The 18,701-nt window shown below is 41.5% G+C and overlaps 1 protein-coding gene across 1 annotated transcript in view; it reads left to right on the plus strand.

Moving 5' to 3' along the window:
• The first annotated feature begins 820 nt into the window (after nt 1–820).
• The window catches only part of LOC136572041 (phospholipase A2 inhibitor and Ly6/PLAUR domain-containing protein-like), a 38,850-nt gene continuing 20,969 nt past the window's right edge, over nt 821–18,701 (plus strand). The window contains exon 1 of the mRNA XM_066572659.1: nt 821–892. Coding sequence (XP_066428756.1) covers nt 838–892 — 55 coding nt within the window. The 5' untranslated portion in view covers nt 821–837. The remainder of the gene's footprint in view (nt 893–18,701) is intronic.

The following is an 18,701-nucleotide window of genomic DNA, read 5'->3' on the forward strand; positions in this document are numbered from 1 at the left end:
AAAAAAAGCATTTGTGTAAAAACGTTGTCATGTTTGTGAGTTAGGGGTCGAAACAGTCAATCGGGGATTTAGAATTATGCCATATGAATGTCAGGTTCCAATTGTTCATATTGAGATACTCAGAAAACTTTGAGAACTCATCAGAAGATTGAATCTTATATAAAGATCAGGTCATCGATGTACCATTTATACAGGATAATATTTGCTGACCACTGGTGTGTGGACACTTTATATTTTTTCTCATATTGACCATATATAAGTTTGCAAAGCTGGGCGCAAATCGCACCCCCATCACAGACTCTTTGTCTGAATAATTGAGAATCAAAACAAAAGTAATTATTAGTCCTGATGAACCTACTGATTAAAAATTGTTTTTGTGACTTCCTCTCTGACCATATTACCCACTGTACTGCAAACCGAGACCTGCCGTTACTAATCTCTGGCTTTCCATCTGACTATATTACCCACCTCATACCTTTGTATTGCAAACCGATTCTTCCTGATAATGACTCCTGGCTATCCTGACTACTGACTTGCACGGCTACTACACCCGTGGCTCTTATCCAGCGCCGGTAAGACATCACCAGTGTAAAAGGGCCCAAAGGGTCTCAATGATTTTGTTTGCATAATAGAAAACCAATGTAAGAATTTTCTGAAGATACATTCTTTATTATCAAGAAAGAGGGGGGATGGGAGGTAACTTGTAACTTTCGTTTCTTAGTGAAGAGGTTTTCATTTCTTGGAAACTAATCAGCTCCACCTGTGTCCCGCCCCCAAAAAACAGATAAATCAAGAACTTCACCCAAGGTTTTCACTTCTCGAGAACACCTGTGCTAAATGATGACTTCTCTGTTTGGATTTCTGTGCCTCGTCTCGGCTCTTACAGCAACAAGTAGGTTGAATTATTTGTCTTTGTATTTGCTTCATGCCTATGGATTTCTCAGTCACACTTCTGTTAGGGCTGCCAGTTATAACTCTGTCTCTCTGTTCCTCTTTTGCAGCAGAGAAATGTAATTAAATTGGAAACTGACTAACAGCAGTGTAAATTTACTCTTAGGCCTCGCAAAAATCGCGTTAACGAAGCTAAAGGCGTGGTCTACATTTGCTCATTCACATAAACTGTGGTGCGTGCTGCGTGTTAATCCAGCTCACGTTTACATGTGAGATTCTCATCTGAACATCAGGCAATATTAGGACATGCTGCATAGACTCATTCACATGAATGGACTCTATTTCTGTCCATTTTAAGATTGACTTTTTCGATCTGAATATTTGCCAGAAATATCCGTGTGCATGTACAATTAATAATGATAGAAAATAATAAATATCAGGAATTGTGGTAATAAGACATATTAAGAATTCTCAGAGGGGGCAGAAAAAAGTCAACTTAAAGTAAGATAAAGCCCAATTCACAGACGTGACTTATACTAAAACTTATAAATTTTATTAAGATACCGTTAAAATACGAATAAGGGCACAACACTAACAAACATAGGTAACAAACATAGGTGAACCAGGTGTCATAGACCACTTATTATCCGTGGCACCCTGAATATTGACACTCAATAATTATTTAAGTCTAAATAAACAGATTCTCCACTAAGACGGCAATTGTCAGACTCTCAAGATGTTGATGAGTAAAGGCTCAATTAGTTATTTGTTCAATGTGGGCTAGATAGAATTCTCTAATCCCCACTTAGCCCTTATATAGAGTCGTATTGAGTGGGTGTTCGATTGGTGACCTAAATTGGTCATGCGAGGTCTTGATACAGGTACCAAGACTAAATGCCTTATTGTTCTGTGTGGAAGATCTTTGATGGAACAATAGAGCACAATCGCCGGACACTAATGTGTCCAAATCACCCACAATATATGATTTCAAGTGGAGCAAGTTAGGGTCGGTTACAACCCAAAGTGTATTAAGCAGGGAATGTATTTCCTCTAGATGTTAAAGAAAATACAAGTAGATAGCTTGATGGTATCTGCTTCAGGTAATTGATATGTAAAAATGTTTAGACTCAAATACAGGACAGTAGATAGCCAGGAGAGGATATAATTTCTCCTCTATGCGCTGAGAGCAGCTGTAAAATAGTAGTACAGTAATGATGACTGCCTCAGATGGTTCTAGTACGTGAAATAAGTACTTTGACTCTCAATGGTTTAGTACGTAAAATAAGTACTTCGACTCAGTACTTTGACTCTCAATAGTTTAGTACGTGAAATAAGTACTTTAACTCTACGCGTTTCACCACATGATTTTTTGTGGATCATCAGGAGATATAGTACTAAATTGAAGGTAAAGGCTAGATAAATTCTTAGAGTATCAAAAGATATTTTTTGACTGAAATATAGGATGAGCTCTTGGCTATAGCAATAAAATAGATAGGTCGCCTACAATAGCTTGGAGACCCATTAGTAATAATCAAAGTACAAGTGACTCCCGCTCCTTAATAAAGCGTTACAGGCTAATTCTTAAACTGAGGGACTATAACTCAATAGTCATACAGTTTAAAGTGTTTAGCAGCCTTTTACTAACGCATAGAAACAGCTTTATGGGGATAGACACCAATGTGTGTCTTAAACCCCAGTCTTATTGTGTACCAAAAAGACTGCTGCTTTTCTAAAAAAGAACTCAGGGATTACAATCAAGTCTGCATTCCCAAGTTAAAGAGTAAATTTTTGGCTGCAAAGTTAATTCAGAGCGCCCTCAAATGAAAATTAAAGCCCTAATAAAAAGAAAAAAAGGGCTCCAGCAGGAGCATAGTGGTAGTAACCCGTCGCCTTGATGGTAGGCTAGGGAATGAATATGGTTGATTGCTGAACCAGTTATATATGAGGTAATCCCTCCCATTGTGGGTTGGTTAAAGTGAGTCACTCCAATTAAATCGCTAGTATCTATAAACAATAGCCATGTGCAGTAAAATAGTCATCATAATGGTCCTTACGCATATCCAAGTCCATCGAAAGGTAAATGTCACATTTGTATACCAACGCAGCGGACCGCATTATAAGGATCTTATGCCTTTGATTGTAAATCATAACAGGCAAAGGAACGGAGGTTGTTAGCGTCACTGGTATCCGTGACAACGCCTGGGAGGCGCCCACGGCACCGCCAGAGGGGCGGGGTCACGCATGTGACGCCATTACGTCTGACAAACACGCTAACGGCTAGAGCCCTGACCGCAAGGGGTGACGCTGGAACGTATCTCTCTGCCGATTCCCTGGGAAGATCCGTGTGACGTAATTACGCAGGTGGGCGTCCCTATGGGGGAGCGTGCCCACGGCACCGCCAGAGGGGCGGGGTCACGCATGTGACGCCATTACGTCTGACGAACACGCTAATGGCTAGAGCCCTGATCGCAAGGGGTGACGCTGGAACGTATCTCTCTGCCAATTCCCTGGGAAGATCCGTGTGACGTAATTACGCAGGTGGGCGTCCCTACGTTGCGGCATTAATGCCAGGACTTGGTGAACGTTTAGAAGTGTTGCCAGTACTGCAGCGTCGTGACGTAGGACTACTGCGGAGACCAATATGTATGACTTTTGATTCTAATAAAGTATTTGTTTCTGGAATATCAATAAGGCCTGTAAATGGTCATCTTTCAGGTAGGTGTTGTTTTAGAGTTATATTGGGATGACTCATGAAACCACCGGGGGGGAGGGAAGAGGAAAAGCAAAAAACATATTTTGATAAAAAAAAAAAAAAAAAAAGATAAACTTATAAATCTCAGTCATTTGTTATAACAAAGGATAGTTCAGAAACTTAAATCCCATGTAAGTATAATTATAGTGTGGTGCCTAGATGGTTAATACGCACACATACTTGAATTATTTTATTAAAGATGTAGCTTGATAAATGGTAGAAGATAAAAGCTCAAATCGAGCATATAATGTCATGCTACAAAAATAGATATAATTGTAGAATTAACGGGCAATCCCGATGGAAATATTTGCACATGCACAGTACGGGTACAAAGGATGAGGCCATCAAATTTAACATAAGTAATAGTCCTTAAAGAAAGCAATTGAACAGAAGTTGTTCATTTAAACCAGCAGGTTGAACAGTGTCGCACCTATAGATCCAGCCTGCTTCCTTTTGCAGTAGCAGTGAATCTATATCGCCTCTTCGGCCATCCGATTTCACAATTTCCACCCCCTGAAACTTAAGGCATGTAGCATCACCACTATGTTGCTGTAAAACATGAGTGGAAACTGAAGTGGCTTCTTTCCTATCGATGTTGCCTACGTGTGCCAGAATCCTACGGCGAAATTGCTGCCTCGTTTTGCCGATATATTGTTTATGACACACGCAGGTGATGATATACACGACGTTGGTGGAAAGACAGTTAATAAAATCCCGTATGGAGTATTCTGTCCTTGTTGTGGTTGACGTGAAGCCACTTCCTTTTTTCATAAATTTACACGCCAAACAATTGGCGCATGTAAACGTGCCATTGGGGATAGAACGTGAAAGCCAATTACTTGGAGGTGTTGAAGGTTTTAGAAAGCTTTTCACTACATGATCCTTGATATTCCGACCACGGCGATAGGTCACTTTTGGGTATGCTGGAATATAGGTGCTGACATCTGTGTCATTTTGAAGGACATCCCAGTATGTTTGTAGTATTTCCAATACCTTTTTCTGTCCTGTATCGTAGGTCCCCACAATACGCATTTCTGATGTTTCATCCCTTATTTTTGGGATTAGCAGCTCATGTCTTTTGCAGTTCCGTGCAAAGTGTTCTGCTTGATCCAAAACATGGGTAGGATAGCCTCTTTGTAGGAACCTAGCCCTTAGTTTTTGACACTCAGCATTAAAGGTACTTTCTTCGGAGCAATTCCGTCTGATTCTCAGAAATTGCCCCTTAGGGATACCTTTTCTGAGGGGTTGCGGGTGGAAACTGTTCCAAGAAAGTAAGCTATTCGTGGCGGTACTCTTACGATAGAGGTTAGTCGAGATTTTTCCGTCAGGTCGAATTTCAATGGTTATATCAAGGAACGTCATGGATGATTTATTGATATCGGCTGTAAATCTCAAATTGAGGTCATTGTCGTTAAGCCAGGTGACGAACTCAAAAAATTGTGATTCGGACCCTGTCCAAAGAATCAGTATGTCGTCAATATATCTTATCCATGACAGAACATATGTCGACCAGGCACTGTTTTCAGTGGAGAAGACACACTTTTCTTCCCACCAGCCCAGGAGTAAATTTGCGTACGTGGGGGCACATGGTGTCCCCATCGCGGTACCCCTGAGCTGGTGGAAAAACCTCCTGTCGAACAGGAAGTAGTTATGTGTCAACACGAATTCTAATAGCTGTAAAATGAACTCGTTTTGAACCTGGTAGTGTGTTCCTCTCTGAGATAGAAAATAAGTGATAGCGCGTAATCCCACTTGATGGGGGATCGAGCTGTAGAGTGCCTCGACATCGAGGCTTGCCACCATTGTACCTGGCTCAACTGTGATGTCCTCAATTTGACGTAGGACGTCCATCGTATCTTGCGCAAAAGATGGAAGTGCTGAGACGAATGGTCTCAGCATGCGATCCAGATAAACACTGGAATTCTGGGTGATGTTATCAATACCGGATACGATTGGACGTACTTTCAATGGGCTGGTGCCTTTGTGGATCTTAGGTAAGGCATAGAACACTGCTATTCTAGGAGTAGTAGGAGTCATAAATTTAAATTCGTTGTTGCTAATGCATTTCAATTCTTTACCCCTAAGCAGAATTTTGTTAAGGGCTGTTTGAAACGCATTGGTTGGGTCCTCCCTAAGTATGGCATAAGTAGTCTTATCACTCAGAAGGTCCATGCACATTTGAATATATTTACTCCTATCTAGTAAGACTACGTTACCCCCTTTATCGGATTGTTTGATCACCAAATTCTCATTACTTTCAAGATCCATTAAGGCTAACTTTTCACATCTTGTCATATTGAGGGTTTTCCTATGTTCAGGCTTCATTTTCTTCAAATCTCTCAAAACCAGTTTTTCAAATAAGTCCAATTCTGGACAATTGATAGCTGGTGGGTTGGATTTATTGCGAAGTTTACAATCGGTACTCGCTAAAGGTAAGGTCATCTCCTCCTCAAGACTCTGAAGGGCTCTAAATGCTGGAATATCAGATTTATCAAGGCCAAGATCATTGGCTAGTTTTGCATCTTGGATAGAAAAGTATTTTTTCCAGCGTAATTTTCTAACGAAGAGGGAGATGTCCTTTGCCCAGACGAACGGCTGAAAGCGGGTCGTCGGGACAAAGGACAGCCCCCTCTTCAGCACCATAGTTTCCTGACTGGTTAGTACATGTGTAGACAAGTTGATAATTTTCATTTCTTCGTCAGCCAATGAATGGCTAGAGATAGCCTGATTGGTTGTAGGCTTATCAGATAATGTCAGTAATTCGGTGGTTGATCTCTGCGCCCCCGTAAAAAATATTGTGATATAGGGAAGTCTTGAGGTGATTGTTGATTCGATCGACCCCTACCTCGACCCTTATTGCGAGCTCGATTGGAACGTGGATAGCTTAATGTGCGAGGTCTAGTACCCTCAGTATCAGACTGTTCCGTTTCTGAGGAACTCGGCTCTGTTCCTGAGTATTTATTCGTACCGAGATAGGCCCTATTATCTCTGAAGTCTGCAAGGTCTCTCATAAACAAGGAATGTTTCCTGTCCTTTATATGTTGAGTATACTTCGAAATGTTATCTTGTAAAGTTTTTTCTAGGGAGGAGTATTCAGGATCAGTCAGAAAGATTTTTGATTTTTCTATTAAATCCTCCAGTTGTTTCTGATTTTTAGTAAGGGTGATTTTCTCCTCTTCTAGCAGGAGGTTGATGAGTCTGAGCGATGAATTAGTTGCTTCAGTCTCCCATTTTTTGAGGAACTCTGGGTTGCGACAACGAACTGGAGGCAACACAGAAATTCTCAAACCTCTTGGTACGATTTTATGCTCTTCATATTTTGACAGGCCCTGTATCTCCCACCAACATCTAACGTACTCTTTATATACTCTTGTTAACTCTTTGAAAGTAGGTCTTATAGCAATATTATCTGGACTGGGGGTGTAGCCTTTCTCGGAGAACACGGAATTTGCCTCAGATACCCATTCAGATGTGCAAATATTTCGCGAAAGAAAACCTGCCATGAATAATCAAATTAAGAATTCTCAGAGGGGGCAGAAAAAAGTCAACTTAAAGTAAGATAAAGCCCAATTCACAGACGTGACTTATACTAAAACTTATAAATTTTATTAAGATACCGTTAAAATACGAATAAGGGCACAACACTAACAAACATAGGTAACAAACATAGGTGAACCAGGTGTCATAGACCACTTATTATCCGTGGCACCCTGAATATTGACACTCAATAATTATTTAAGTCTAAATAAACAGATTCTCCACTAAGACGGCAATTGTCAGACTCTCAAGATGTTGATGAGTAAAGGCTCAATTAGTTATTTGTTCAATGTGGGCTAGATAGAATTCTCTAATCCCCACTTAGCCCTTATATAGAGTCGTATTGAGTGGGTGTTCGATTGGTGACCTAAATTGGTCATGCGAGGTCTTGATACAGGTACCAAGACTAAATGCCTTATTGTTCTGTGTGGAAGATCTTTGATGGAACAATAGAGCACAATCGCCGGACACTAATGTGTCCAAATCACCCACAATATATGATTTCAAGTGGAGCAAGTTAGGGTCGGTTACAACCCAAAGTGTATTAAGCAGGGAATGTATTTCCTCTAGATGTTAAAGAAAATACAAGTAGATAGCTTGATGGTATCTGCTTCAGGTAATTGATATGTAAAAATGTTTAGACTCAAATACAGGACAGTAGATAGCCAGGAGAGGATATAATTTCTCCTCTATGCGCTGAGAGCAGCTGTAAAATAGTAGTACAGTAATGATGACTGCCTCAGATGGTTCTAGTACGTGAAATAAGTACTTTGACTCTCAATGGTTTAGTACGTAAAATAAGTACTTCGACTCAGTACTTTGACTCTCAATAGTTTAGTACGTGAAATAAGTACTTTAACTCTACGCGTTTCACCACATGATTTTTTGTGGATCATCAGGAGATATAGTACTAAATTGAAGGTAAAGGCTAGATAAATTCTTAGAGTATCAAAAGATATTTTTTGACTGAAATATAGGATGAGCTCTTGGCTATAGCAATAAAATAGATAGGTCGCCTACAATAGCTTGGAGACCCATTAGTAATAATCAAAGTACAAGTGACTCCCGCTCCTTAATAAAGCGTTACAGGCTAATTCTTAAACTGAGGGACTATAACTCAATAGTCATACAGTTTAAAGTGTTTAGCAGCCTTTTACTAACGCATAGAAACAGCTTTATGGGGATAGACACCAATGTGTGTCTTAAACCCCAGTCTTATTGTGTACCAAAAAGACTGCTGCTTTTCTAAAAAAGAACTCAGGGATTACAATCAAGTCTGCATTCCCAAGTTAAAGAGTAAATTTTTGGCTGCAAAGTTAATTCAGAGCGCCCTCAAATGAAAATTAAAGCCCTAATAAAAAGAAAAAAAGGGCTCCAGCAGGAGCATAGTGGTAGTAACCCGTCGCCTTGATGGTAGGCTAGGGAATGAATATGGTTGATTGCTGAACCAGTTATATATGAGGTAATCCCTCCCATTGTGGGTTGGTTAAAGTGAGTCACTCCAATTAAATCGCTAGTATCTATAAACAATAGCCATGTGCAGTAAAATAGTCATCATAATGGTCCTTACGCATATCCAAGTCCATCGAAAGGTAAATGTCACATTTGTATACCAACGCAGCGGACCGCATTATAAGGATCTTATGCCTTTGATTGTAAATCATAACAGGCAAAGGAACGGAGGTTGTTAGCGTCACTGGTATCCGTGACAACGCCTGGGAGGCGCCCACGGCACCGCCAGAGGGGCGGGGTCACGCATGTGACGCCATTACGTCTGACAAACACGCTAACGGCTAGAGCCCTGACCGCAAGGGGTGACGCTGGAACGTATCTCTCTGCCGATTCCCTGGGAAGATCCGTGTGACGTAATTACGCAGGTGGGCGTCCCTATGGGGGAGCGTGCCCACGGCACCGCCAGAGGGGCGGGGTCACGCATGTGACGCCATTACGTCTGACGAACACGCTAATGGCTAGAGCCCTGATCGCAAGGGGTGACGCTGGAACGTATCTCTCTGCCAATTCCCTGGGAAGATCCGTGTGACGTAATTACGCAGGTGGGCGTCCCTACGTTGCGGCATTAATGCCAGGACTTGGTGAACGTTTAGAAGTGTTGCCAGTACTGCAGCGTCGTGACGTAGGACTACTGCGGAGACCAATATGTATGACTTTTGATTCTAATAAAGTATTTGTTTCTGGAATATCAATAAGGCCTGTAAATGGTCATCTTTCAGGTAGGTGTTGTTTTAGAGTTATATTGGGATGACTCATGAAACCACCGGGGGGGAGGGAAGAGGAAAAGCAAAAAACATATTTTGATAAAAAAAAAAAAAAAAAAAGATAAACTTATAAATCTCAGTCATTTGTTATAACAAAGGATAGTTCAGAAACTTAAATCCCATGTAAGTATAATTATAGTGTGGTGCCTAGATGGTTAATACGCACACATACTTGAATTATTTTATTAAAGATGTAGCTTGATAAATGGTAGAAGATAAAAGCTCAAATCGAGCATATAATGTCATGCTACAAAAATAGATATAATTGTAGAATTAACGGGCAATCCCGATGGAAATATTTGCACATGCACAGTACGGGTACAAAGGATGAGGCCATCAAATTTAACATAAGTAATAGTCCTTAAAGAAAGCAATTGAACAGAAGTTGTTCATTTAAACCAGCAGGTTGAACAGTGTCGCACCTATAGATCCAGCCTGCTTCCTTTTGCAGTAGCAGTGAATCTATATCGCCTCTTCGGCCATCCGATTTCACAATTTCCACCCCCTGAAACTTAAGGCATGTAGCATCACCACTATGTTGCTGTAAAACATGAGTGGAAACTGAAGTGGCTTCTTTCCTATCGATGTTGCCTACGTGTGCCAGAATCCTACGGCGAAATTGCTGCCTCGTTTTGCCGATATATTGTTTATGACACACGCAGGTGATGATATACACGACGTTGGTGGAAAGACAGTTAATAAAATCCCGTATGGAGTATTCTGTCCTTGTTGTGGTTGACGTGAAGCCACTTCCTTTTTTCATAAATTTACACGCCAAACAATTGGCGCATGTAAACGTGCCATTGGGGATAGAACGTGAAAGCCAATTACTTGGAGGTGTTGAAGGTTTTAGAAAGCTTTTCACTACATGATCCTTGATATTCCGACCACGGCGATAGGTCACTTTTGGGTATGCTGGAATATAGGTGCTGACATCTGTGTCATTTTGAAGGACATCCCAGTATGTTTGTAGTATTTCCAATACCTTTTTCTGTCCTGTATCGTAGGTCCCCACAATACGCATTTCTGATGTTTCATCCCTTATTTTTGGGATTAGCAGCTCATGTCTTTTGCAGTTCCGTGCAAAGTGTTCTGCTTGATCCAAAACATGGGTAGGATAGCCTCTTTGTAGGAACCTAGCCCTTAGTTTTTGACACTCAGCATTAAAGGTACTTTCTTCGGAGCAATTCCGTCTGATTCTCAGAAATTGCCCCTTAGGGATACCTTTTCTGAGGGGTTGCGGGTGGAAACTGTTCCAAGAAAGTAAGCTATTCGTGGCGGTACTCTTACGATAGAGGTTAGTCGAGATTTTTCCGTCAGGTCGAATTTCAATGGTTATATCAAGGAACGTCATGGATGATTTATTGATATCGGCTGTAAATCTCAAATTGAGGTCATTGTCGTTAAGCCAGGTGACGAACTCAAAAAATTGTGATTCGGACCCTGTCCAAAGAATCAGTATGTCGTCAATATATCTTATCCATGACAGAACATATGTCGACCAGGCACTGTTTTCAGTGGAGAAGACACACTTTTCTTCCCACCAGCCCAGGAGTAAATTTGCGTACGTGGGGGCACATGGTGTCCCCATCGCGGTACCCCTGAGCTGGTGGAAAAACCTCCTGTCGAACAGGAAGTAGTTATGTGTCAACACGAATTCTAATAGCTGTAAAATGAACTCGTTTTGAACCTGGTAGTGTGTTCCTCTCTGAGATAGAAAATAAGTGATAGCGCGTAATCCCACTTGATGGGGGATCGAGCTGTAGAGTGCCTCGACATCGAGGCTTGCCACCATTGTACCTGGCTCAACTGTGATGTCCTCAATTTGACGTAGGACGTCCATCGTATCTTGCGCAAAAGATGGAAGTGCTGAGACGAATGGTCTCAGCATGCGATCCAGATAAACACTGGAATTCTGGGTGATGTTATCAATACCGGATACGATTGGACGTCCTTTCAATGGGCTGGTGCCTTTGTGGATCTTAGGTAAGGCATAGAACACTGCTATTCTAGGAGTAGTAGGAGTCATAAATTTAAATTCGTTGTTGCTAATGCATTTCAATTCTTTACCCCTAAGCAGAATTTTGTTAAGGGCTGTTTGAAACGCATTGGTTGGGTCCTCCCTAAGTATGGCATAAGTAGTCTTATCACTCAGAAGGTCCATGCACATTTGAATATATTTACTCCTATCTAGTAAGACTACGTTACCCCCTTTATCGGATTGTTTGATCACCAAATTCTCATTACTTTCAAGATCCATTAAGGCTAACTTTTCACATCTTGTCATATTGAGGGTTTTCCTATGTTCAGGCTTCATTTTCTTCAAATCTCTCAAAACCAGTTTTTCAAATAAGTCCAATTCTGGACAATTGATAGCTGGTGGGTTGGATTTATTGCGAAGTTTACAATCGGTACTCGCTAAAGGTAAGGTCATCTCCTCCTCAAGACTCTGAAGGGCTCTAAATGCTGGAATATCAGATTTATCAAGGCCAAGATCATTGGCTAGTTTTGCATCTTGGATAGAAAAGTATTTTTTCCAGCGTAATTTTCTAACGAAGAGGGAGATGTCCTTTGCCCAGACGAACGGCTGAAAGCGGGTCGTCGGGACAAAGGACAGCCCCCTCTTCAGCACCATAGTTTCCTGACTGGTTAGTACATGTGTAGACAAGTTGATAATTTTCATTTCTTCGTCAGCCAATGAATGGCTAGAGATAGCCTGATTGGTTGTAGGCTTATCAGATAATGTCAGTAATTCGGTGGTTGATCTCTGCGCCCCCGTAAAAAATATTGTGATATAGGGAAGTCTTGAGGTGATTGTTGATTCGATCGACCCCTACCTCGACCCTTATTGCGAGCTCGATTGGAACGTGGATAGCTTAATGTGCGAGGTCTAGTACCCTCAGTATCAGACTGTTCCGTTTCTGAGGAACTCGGCTCTGTTCCTGAGTATTTATTCGTACCGAGATAGGCCCTATTATCTCTGAAGTCTGCAAGGTCTCTCATAAACAAGGAATGTTTCCTGTCCTTTATATGTTGAGTATACTTCGAAATGTTATCTTGTAAAGTTTTTTCTAGGGAGGAGTATTCAGGATCAGTCAGAAAGATTTTTGATTTTTCTATTAAATCCTCCAGTTGTTTCTGATTTTTAGTAAGGGTGATTTTCTCCTCTTCTAGCAGGAGGTTGATGAGTCTGAGCGATGAATTAGTTGCTTCAGTCTCCCATTTTTTGAGGAACTGGCGGTGCCGTGGGCACGCTCCCCCATAGGGACGCCCACCTGCGTAATTACGTCACACGGATCTTCCCAGGGAATCGGCAGAGAGATACGTTCCAGCGTCACCCCTTGCGGTCAGGGCTCTAGCCGTTAGCGTGTTTGTCAGACGTAATGGCGTCACATGCGTGACCCCGCCCCTCTGGCGGTGCCGTGGGCGCCTCCCAGGCGTTGTCACGGATACCAGTGACGCTAACAACCTCCGTTCCTTTGCCTGTTATGATTTACAATCAAAGGCATAAGATCCTTATAATGCGGTCCGCTGCGTTGGTATACAAATGTGACATTTACCTTTCGATGGACTTGGATATGCGTAAGGACCATTATGATGACTATTTTACTGCACATGGCTATTGTTTATAGATACTAGCGATTTAATTGGAGTGACTCACTTTAACCAACCCACAATGGGAGGGATTACCTCATATATAACTGGTTCAGCAATCAACCATATTCATTCCCTAGCCTACCATCAAGGCGACGGGTTACTACCACTATGCTCCTGCTGGAGCCCTTTTTTTCTTTTTATTAGGGCTTTAATTTTCATTTGAGGGCGCTCTGAATTAACTTTGCAGCCAAAAATTTACTCTTTAACTTGGGAATGCAGACTTGATTGTAATCCCTGAGTTCTTTTTTAGAAAAGCAGCAGTCTTTTTGGTACACAATAAGACTGGGGTTTAAGACACACATTGGTGTCTATCCCCATAAAGCTGTTTCTATGCGTTAGTAAAAGGCTGCTAAACACTTTAAACTGTATGACTATTGAGTTATAGTCCCTCAGTTTAAGAATTAGCCTGTAACGCTTTATTAAGGAGCGGGAGTCACTTGTACTTTGATTATTACTAATGGGTCTCCAAGCTATTGTAGGCGACCTATCTATTTTATTGCTATAGCCAAGAGCTCATCCTATATTTCAGTCAAAAAATATCTTTTGATACTCTAAGAATTTATCTAGCCTTTACCTTCAATTTAGTACTATATCTCCTGATGATCCACAAAAAATCATGTGGTGAAACGCGTAGAGTTAAAGTACTTATTTCACGTACTAAACTATTGAGAGTCAAAGTACTGAGTCGAAGTACTTATTTTACGTACTAAACCATTGAGAGTCAAAGTACTTATTTCACGTACTAGAACCATCTGAGGCAGTCATCATTACTGTACTACTATTTTACAGCTGCTCTCAGCGCATAGAGGAGAAATTATATCCTCTCCTGGCTATCTACTGTCCTGTATTTGAGTCTAAACATTTTTACATATCAATTACCTGAAGCAGATACCATCAAGCTATCTACTTGTATTTTCTTTAACATCTAGAGGAAATACATTCCCTGCTTAATACACTTTGGGTTGTAACCGACCCTAACTTGCTCCACTTGAAATCATATATTGTGGGTGATTTGGACACATTAGTGTCCGGCGATTGTGCTCTATTGTTCCATCAAAGATCTTCCACACAGAACAATAAGGCATTTAGTCTTGGTACCTGTATCAAGACCTCGCATGACCAATTTAGGTCACCAATCGAACACCCACTCAATACGACTCTATATAAGGGCTAAGTGGGGATTAGAGAATTCTATCTAGCCCACATTGAACAAATAACTAATTGAGCCTTTACTCATCAACATCTTGAGAGTCTGACAATTGCCGTCTTAGTGGAGAATCTGTTTATTTAGACTTAAATAATTATTGAGTGTCAATATTCAGGGTGCCACGGATAATAAGTGGTCTATGACACCTGGTTCACCTATGTTTGTTACCTATGTTTGTTAGTGTTGTGCCCTTATTCGTATTTTAACGGTATCTTAATAAAATTTATAAGTTTTAGTATAAGTCACGTCTGTGAATTGGGCTTTATCTTACTTTAAGTTGACTTTTTTCTGCCCCCTCTGAGAATTCTTAATTTGATTATTCATGGCAGGTTTTCTTTCGCGAAATATTTGCACATCTGAATGGGTATCTGAGGCAAATTCCGTGTTCTCCGAGAAAGGCTACACCCCCAGTCCAGATAATATTGCTATAAGACCTACTTTCAAAGAGTTAACAAGAGTATATAAAGAGTACGTTAGATGTTGGTGGGAGATACAGGGCCTGTCAAAATATGAAGAGCATAAAATCGTACCAAGAGGTTTGAGAATTTCTGTGTTGCCTCCAGTTCGTTGTCGCAACCCAGAGTTCCTCAAAAAATGGGAGACTGAAGCAACTAATTCATCGCTCAGACTCATCAACCTCCTGCTAGAAGAGGAGAAAATCACCCTTACTAAAAATCAGAAACAACTGGAGGATTTAATAGAAAAATCAAAAATCTTTCTGACTGATCCTGAATACTCCTCCCTAGAAAAAACTTTACAAGATAACATTTCGAAGTATACTCAACATATAAAGGACAGGAAACATTCCTTGTTTATGAGAGACCTTGCAGACTTCAGAGATAATAGGGCCTATCTCGGTACGAATAAATACTCAGGAACAGAGCCGAGTTCCTCAGAAACGGAACAGTCTGATACTGAGGGTACTAGACCTCGCACATTAAGCTATCCACGTTCCAATCGAGCTCGCAATAAGGGTCGAGGTAGGGGTCGATCGAATCAACAATCACCTCAAGACTTCCCTATATCACAATATTTTTTACGGGGGCGCAGAGATCAACCACCGAATTACTGACATTATCTGATAAGCCTACAACCAATCAGGCTATCTCTAGCCATTCATTGGCTGACGAAGAAATGAAAATTATCAACTTGTCTACACATGTACTAACCAGTCAGGAAACTATGGTGCTGAAGAGGGGGCTGTCCTTTGTCCCGACGACCCGCTTTCAGCCGTTCGTCTGGGCAAAGGACATCTCCCTCTTCGTTAGAAAATTACGCTGGAAAAAATACTTTTCTATCCAAGATGCAAAACTAGCCAATGATCTTGGCCTTGATAAATCTGATATTCCAGCATTTAGAGCCCTTCAGAGTCTTGAGGAGGAGATGACCTTACCTTTAGCGAGTACCGATTGTAAACTTCGCAATAAATCCAACCCACCAGCTATCAATTGTCCAGAATTGGACTTATTTGAAAAACTGGTTTTGAGAGATTTGAAGAAAATGAAGCCTGAACATAGGAAAACCCTCAATATGACAAGATGTGAAAAGTTAGCCTTAATGGATCTTGAAAGTAATGAGAATTTGGTGATCAAACAATCCGATAAAGGGGGTAACGTAGTCTTACTAGATAGGAGTAAATATATTCAAATGTGCATGGACCTTCTGAGTGATAAGACTACTTATGCCATACTTAGGGAGGACCCAACCAATGCGTTTCAAACAGCCCTTAACAAAATTCTGCTTAGGGGTAAAGAATTGAAATGCATTAGCAACAACGAATTTAAATTTATGACTCCTACTACTCCTAGAATAGCAGTGTTCTATGCCTTACCTAAGATCCACAAAGGCACCAGCCCATTGAAAGTACGTCCAATCGTATCCGGTATTGATAACATCACCCAGAATTCCAGTGTTTATCTGGATCGCATGCTGAGACCATTCGTCTCAGCACTTCCATCTTTTGCGCAAGATACGATGGACGTCCTACGTCAAATTGAGGACATCACAGTTGAGCCAGGTACAATGGTGGCAAGCCTCGATGTCGAGGCACTCTACAGCTCGATCCCCCATCAAGTGGGATTACGCGCTATCACTTATTTTCTATCTCAGAGAGGAACACACTACCAGGTTCAAAACGAGTTCATTTTACAGCTATTAGAATTCGTGTTGACACATAACTACTTCCTGTTCGACAGGAGGTTTTTCCACCAGCTCAGGGGTACCGCGATGGGGACACCATGTGCCCCCACGTACGCAAATTTACTCCTGGGCTGGTGGGAAGAAAAGTGTGTCTTCTCCACTGAAAACAGTGCCTGGTCGACATATGTTCTGTCATGGATAAGATATATTGACGACATACTGATTCTTTGGACAGGGTCCGAATCACAATTTTTTGAGTTCGTCACCTGGCTTAACGACAATGACCTCAATTTGAGATTTACAGCCGATATCAATAAATCATCCATGACGTTCCTTGATATAACCATTGAAATTCGACCTGACGGAAAAATCTCGACTAACCTCTATCGTAAGAGTACCGCCACGAATAGCTTACTTTCTTGGAACAGTTTCCACCCGCAACCCCTCAGAAAAGGTATCCCTAAGGGGCAATTTCTGAGAATCAGACGGAATTGCTCCGAAGAAAGTACCTTTAATGCTGAGTGTCAAAAACTAAGGGCTAGGTTCCTACAAAGAGGCTATCCTACCCATGTTTTGGATCAAGCAGAACACTTTGCACGGAACTGCAAAAGACATGAGCTGCTAATCCCAAAAATAAGGGATGAAACATCAGAAATGCGTATTGTGGGGACCTACGATACAGGACAGAAAAAGGTATTGGAAATACTACAAACATACTGGGATGTCCTTCAAAATGACACAGATGTCAGCACCTATATTCCAGCATACCCAAAAGTGACCTATCGCCGTGGTCGGAATATCAAGGATCATGTAGTGAAAAGCTTTCTAAAACCTTCAACACCTCCAAGTAATTGGCTTTCACGTTCTATCCCCAATGGCACGTTTACATGCGCCAATTGTTTGGCGTGTAAATTTATGAAAAAAGGAAGTGGCTTCACGTCAACCACAACAAGGACAGAATACTCCATACGGGATTTTATTAACTGTCTTTCCACCAACGTCGTGTATATCATCACCTGCGTGTGTCATAAACAATATATCGGCAAAACGAGGCAGCAATTTCGCCGTAGGATTCTGGCACACGTAGGCAACATCGATAGGAAAGAAGCCACTTCAGTTTCCACTCATGTTTTACAGCAACATAGTGGTGATGCTACATGCCTTAAGTTTCAGGGGGTGGAAATTGTGAAATCGGATGGCCGAAGAGGCGATATAGATTCACTGCTACTGCAAAAGGAAGCAGGCTGGATCTATAGGTGCGACACTGTTCAACCTGCTGGTTTAAATGAACAACTTCTGTTCAATTGCTTTCTTTAAGGACTATTACTTATGTTAAATTTGATGGCCTCATCCTTTGTACCCGTACTGTGCATGTGCAAATATTTCCATCGGGATTGCCCGTTAATTCTACAATTATATCTATTTTTGTAGCATGACATTATATGCTCGATTTGAGCTTTTATCTTCTACCATTTATCAAGCTACATCTTTAATAAAATAATTCAAGTATGTGTGCGTATTAACCATCTAGGCACCACACTATAATTATACTTACATGGGATTTAAGTTTCTGAACTATCCTTTGTTATAACAAATGACTGAGATTTATAAGTTTATCTTTTTTTTTTTTTTTTTTTATCAAAATATGTTTTTTGCTTTTCCTCTTCCCTCCCCCCCGGTGGTTTCATGAGTCATCCCAATATAACTCTAAAACAACACCTACCTGAAAGATGACCATTTACAGGCCTTATTGATATTCCAGAAACAAATACTTTATTAGAATCAAAAGTCATACATATTGGTCTCCGCAGTAGTCCTACGTCACGACGCTGCAGTACTGGCAACACTTCTAAACGTTCACCAAGTCCTGGCATTAATGCCGCAACGTAGGGACGCCCACCTGCGTAATTACGTCACACGGATCTTCCCAGGGAATTGGCAGAGAGATACGTTCCAGCGTCACCCCTTGCGATCAGGGCTCTAGCCATTAGCGTGTTCGTCAGACGTAATGGCGTCACATGCGTGACCCCGCCCCTCTGGCGGTGCCGTGGGCACGCTCCCCCATAGGGACGCCCACCTGCGTAATTACGTCACACGGATCTTCCCAGGGAATCGGCAGAGAGATACGTTCCAGCGTCACCCCTTGCGGTCAGGGCTCTAGCCGTTAGCGTGTTTGTCAGACGTAATGGCGTCACATGCGTGACCCCGCCCCTCTGGCGGTGCCGTGGGCGCCTCCCAGGCG

The sequence above is a fragment of the Eleutherodactylus coqui genome, chromosome 6 (genome assembly GCF_035609145.1).
Source record: "Eleutherodactylus coqui strain aEleCoq1 chromosome 6, aEleCoq1.hap1, whole genome shotgun sequence".
NCBI lineage: Eukaryota > Metazoa > Chordata > Amphibia > Anura > Eleutherodactylidae > Eleutherodactylus > Eleutherodactylus coqui.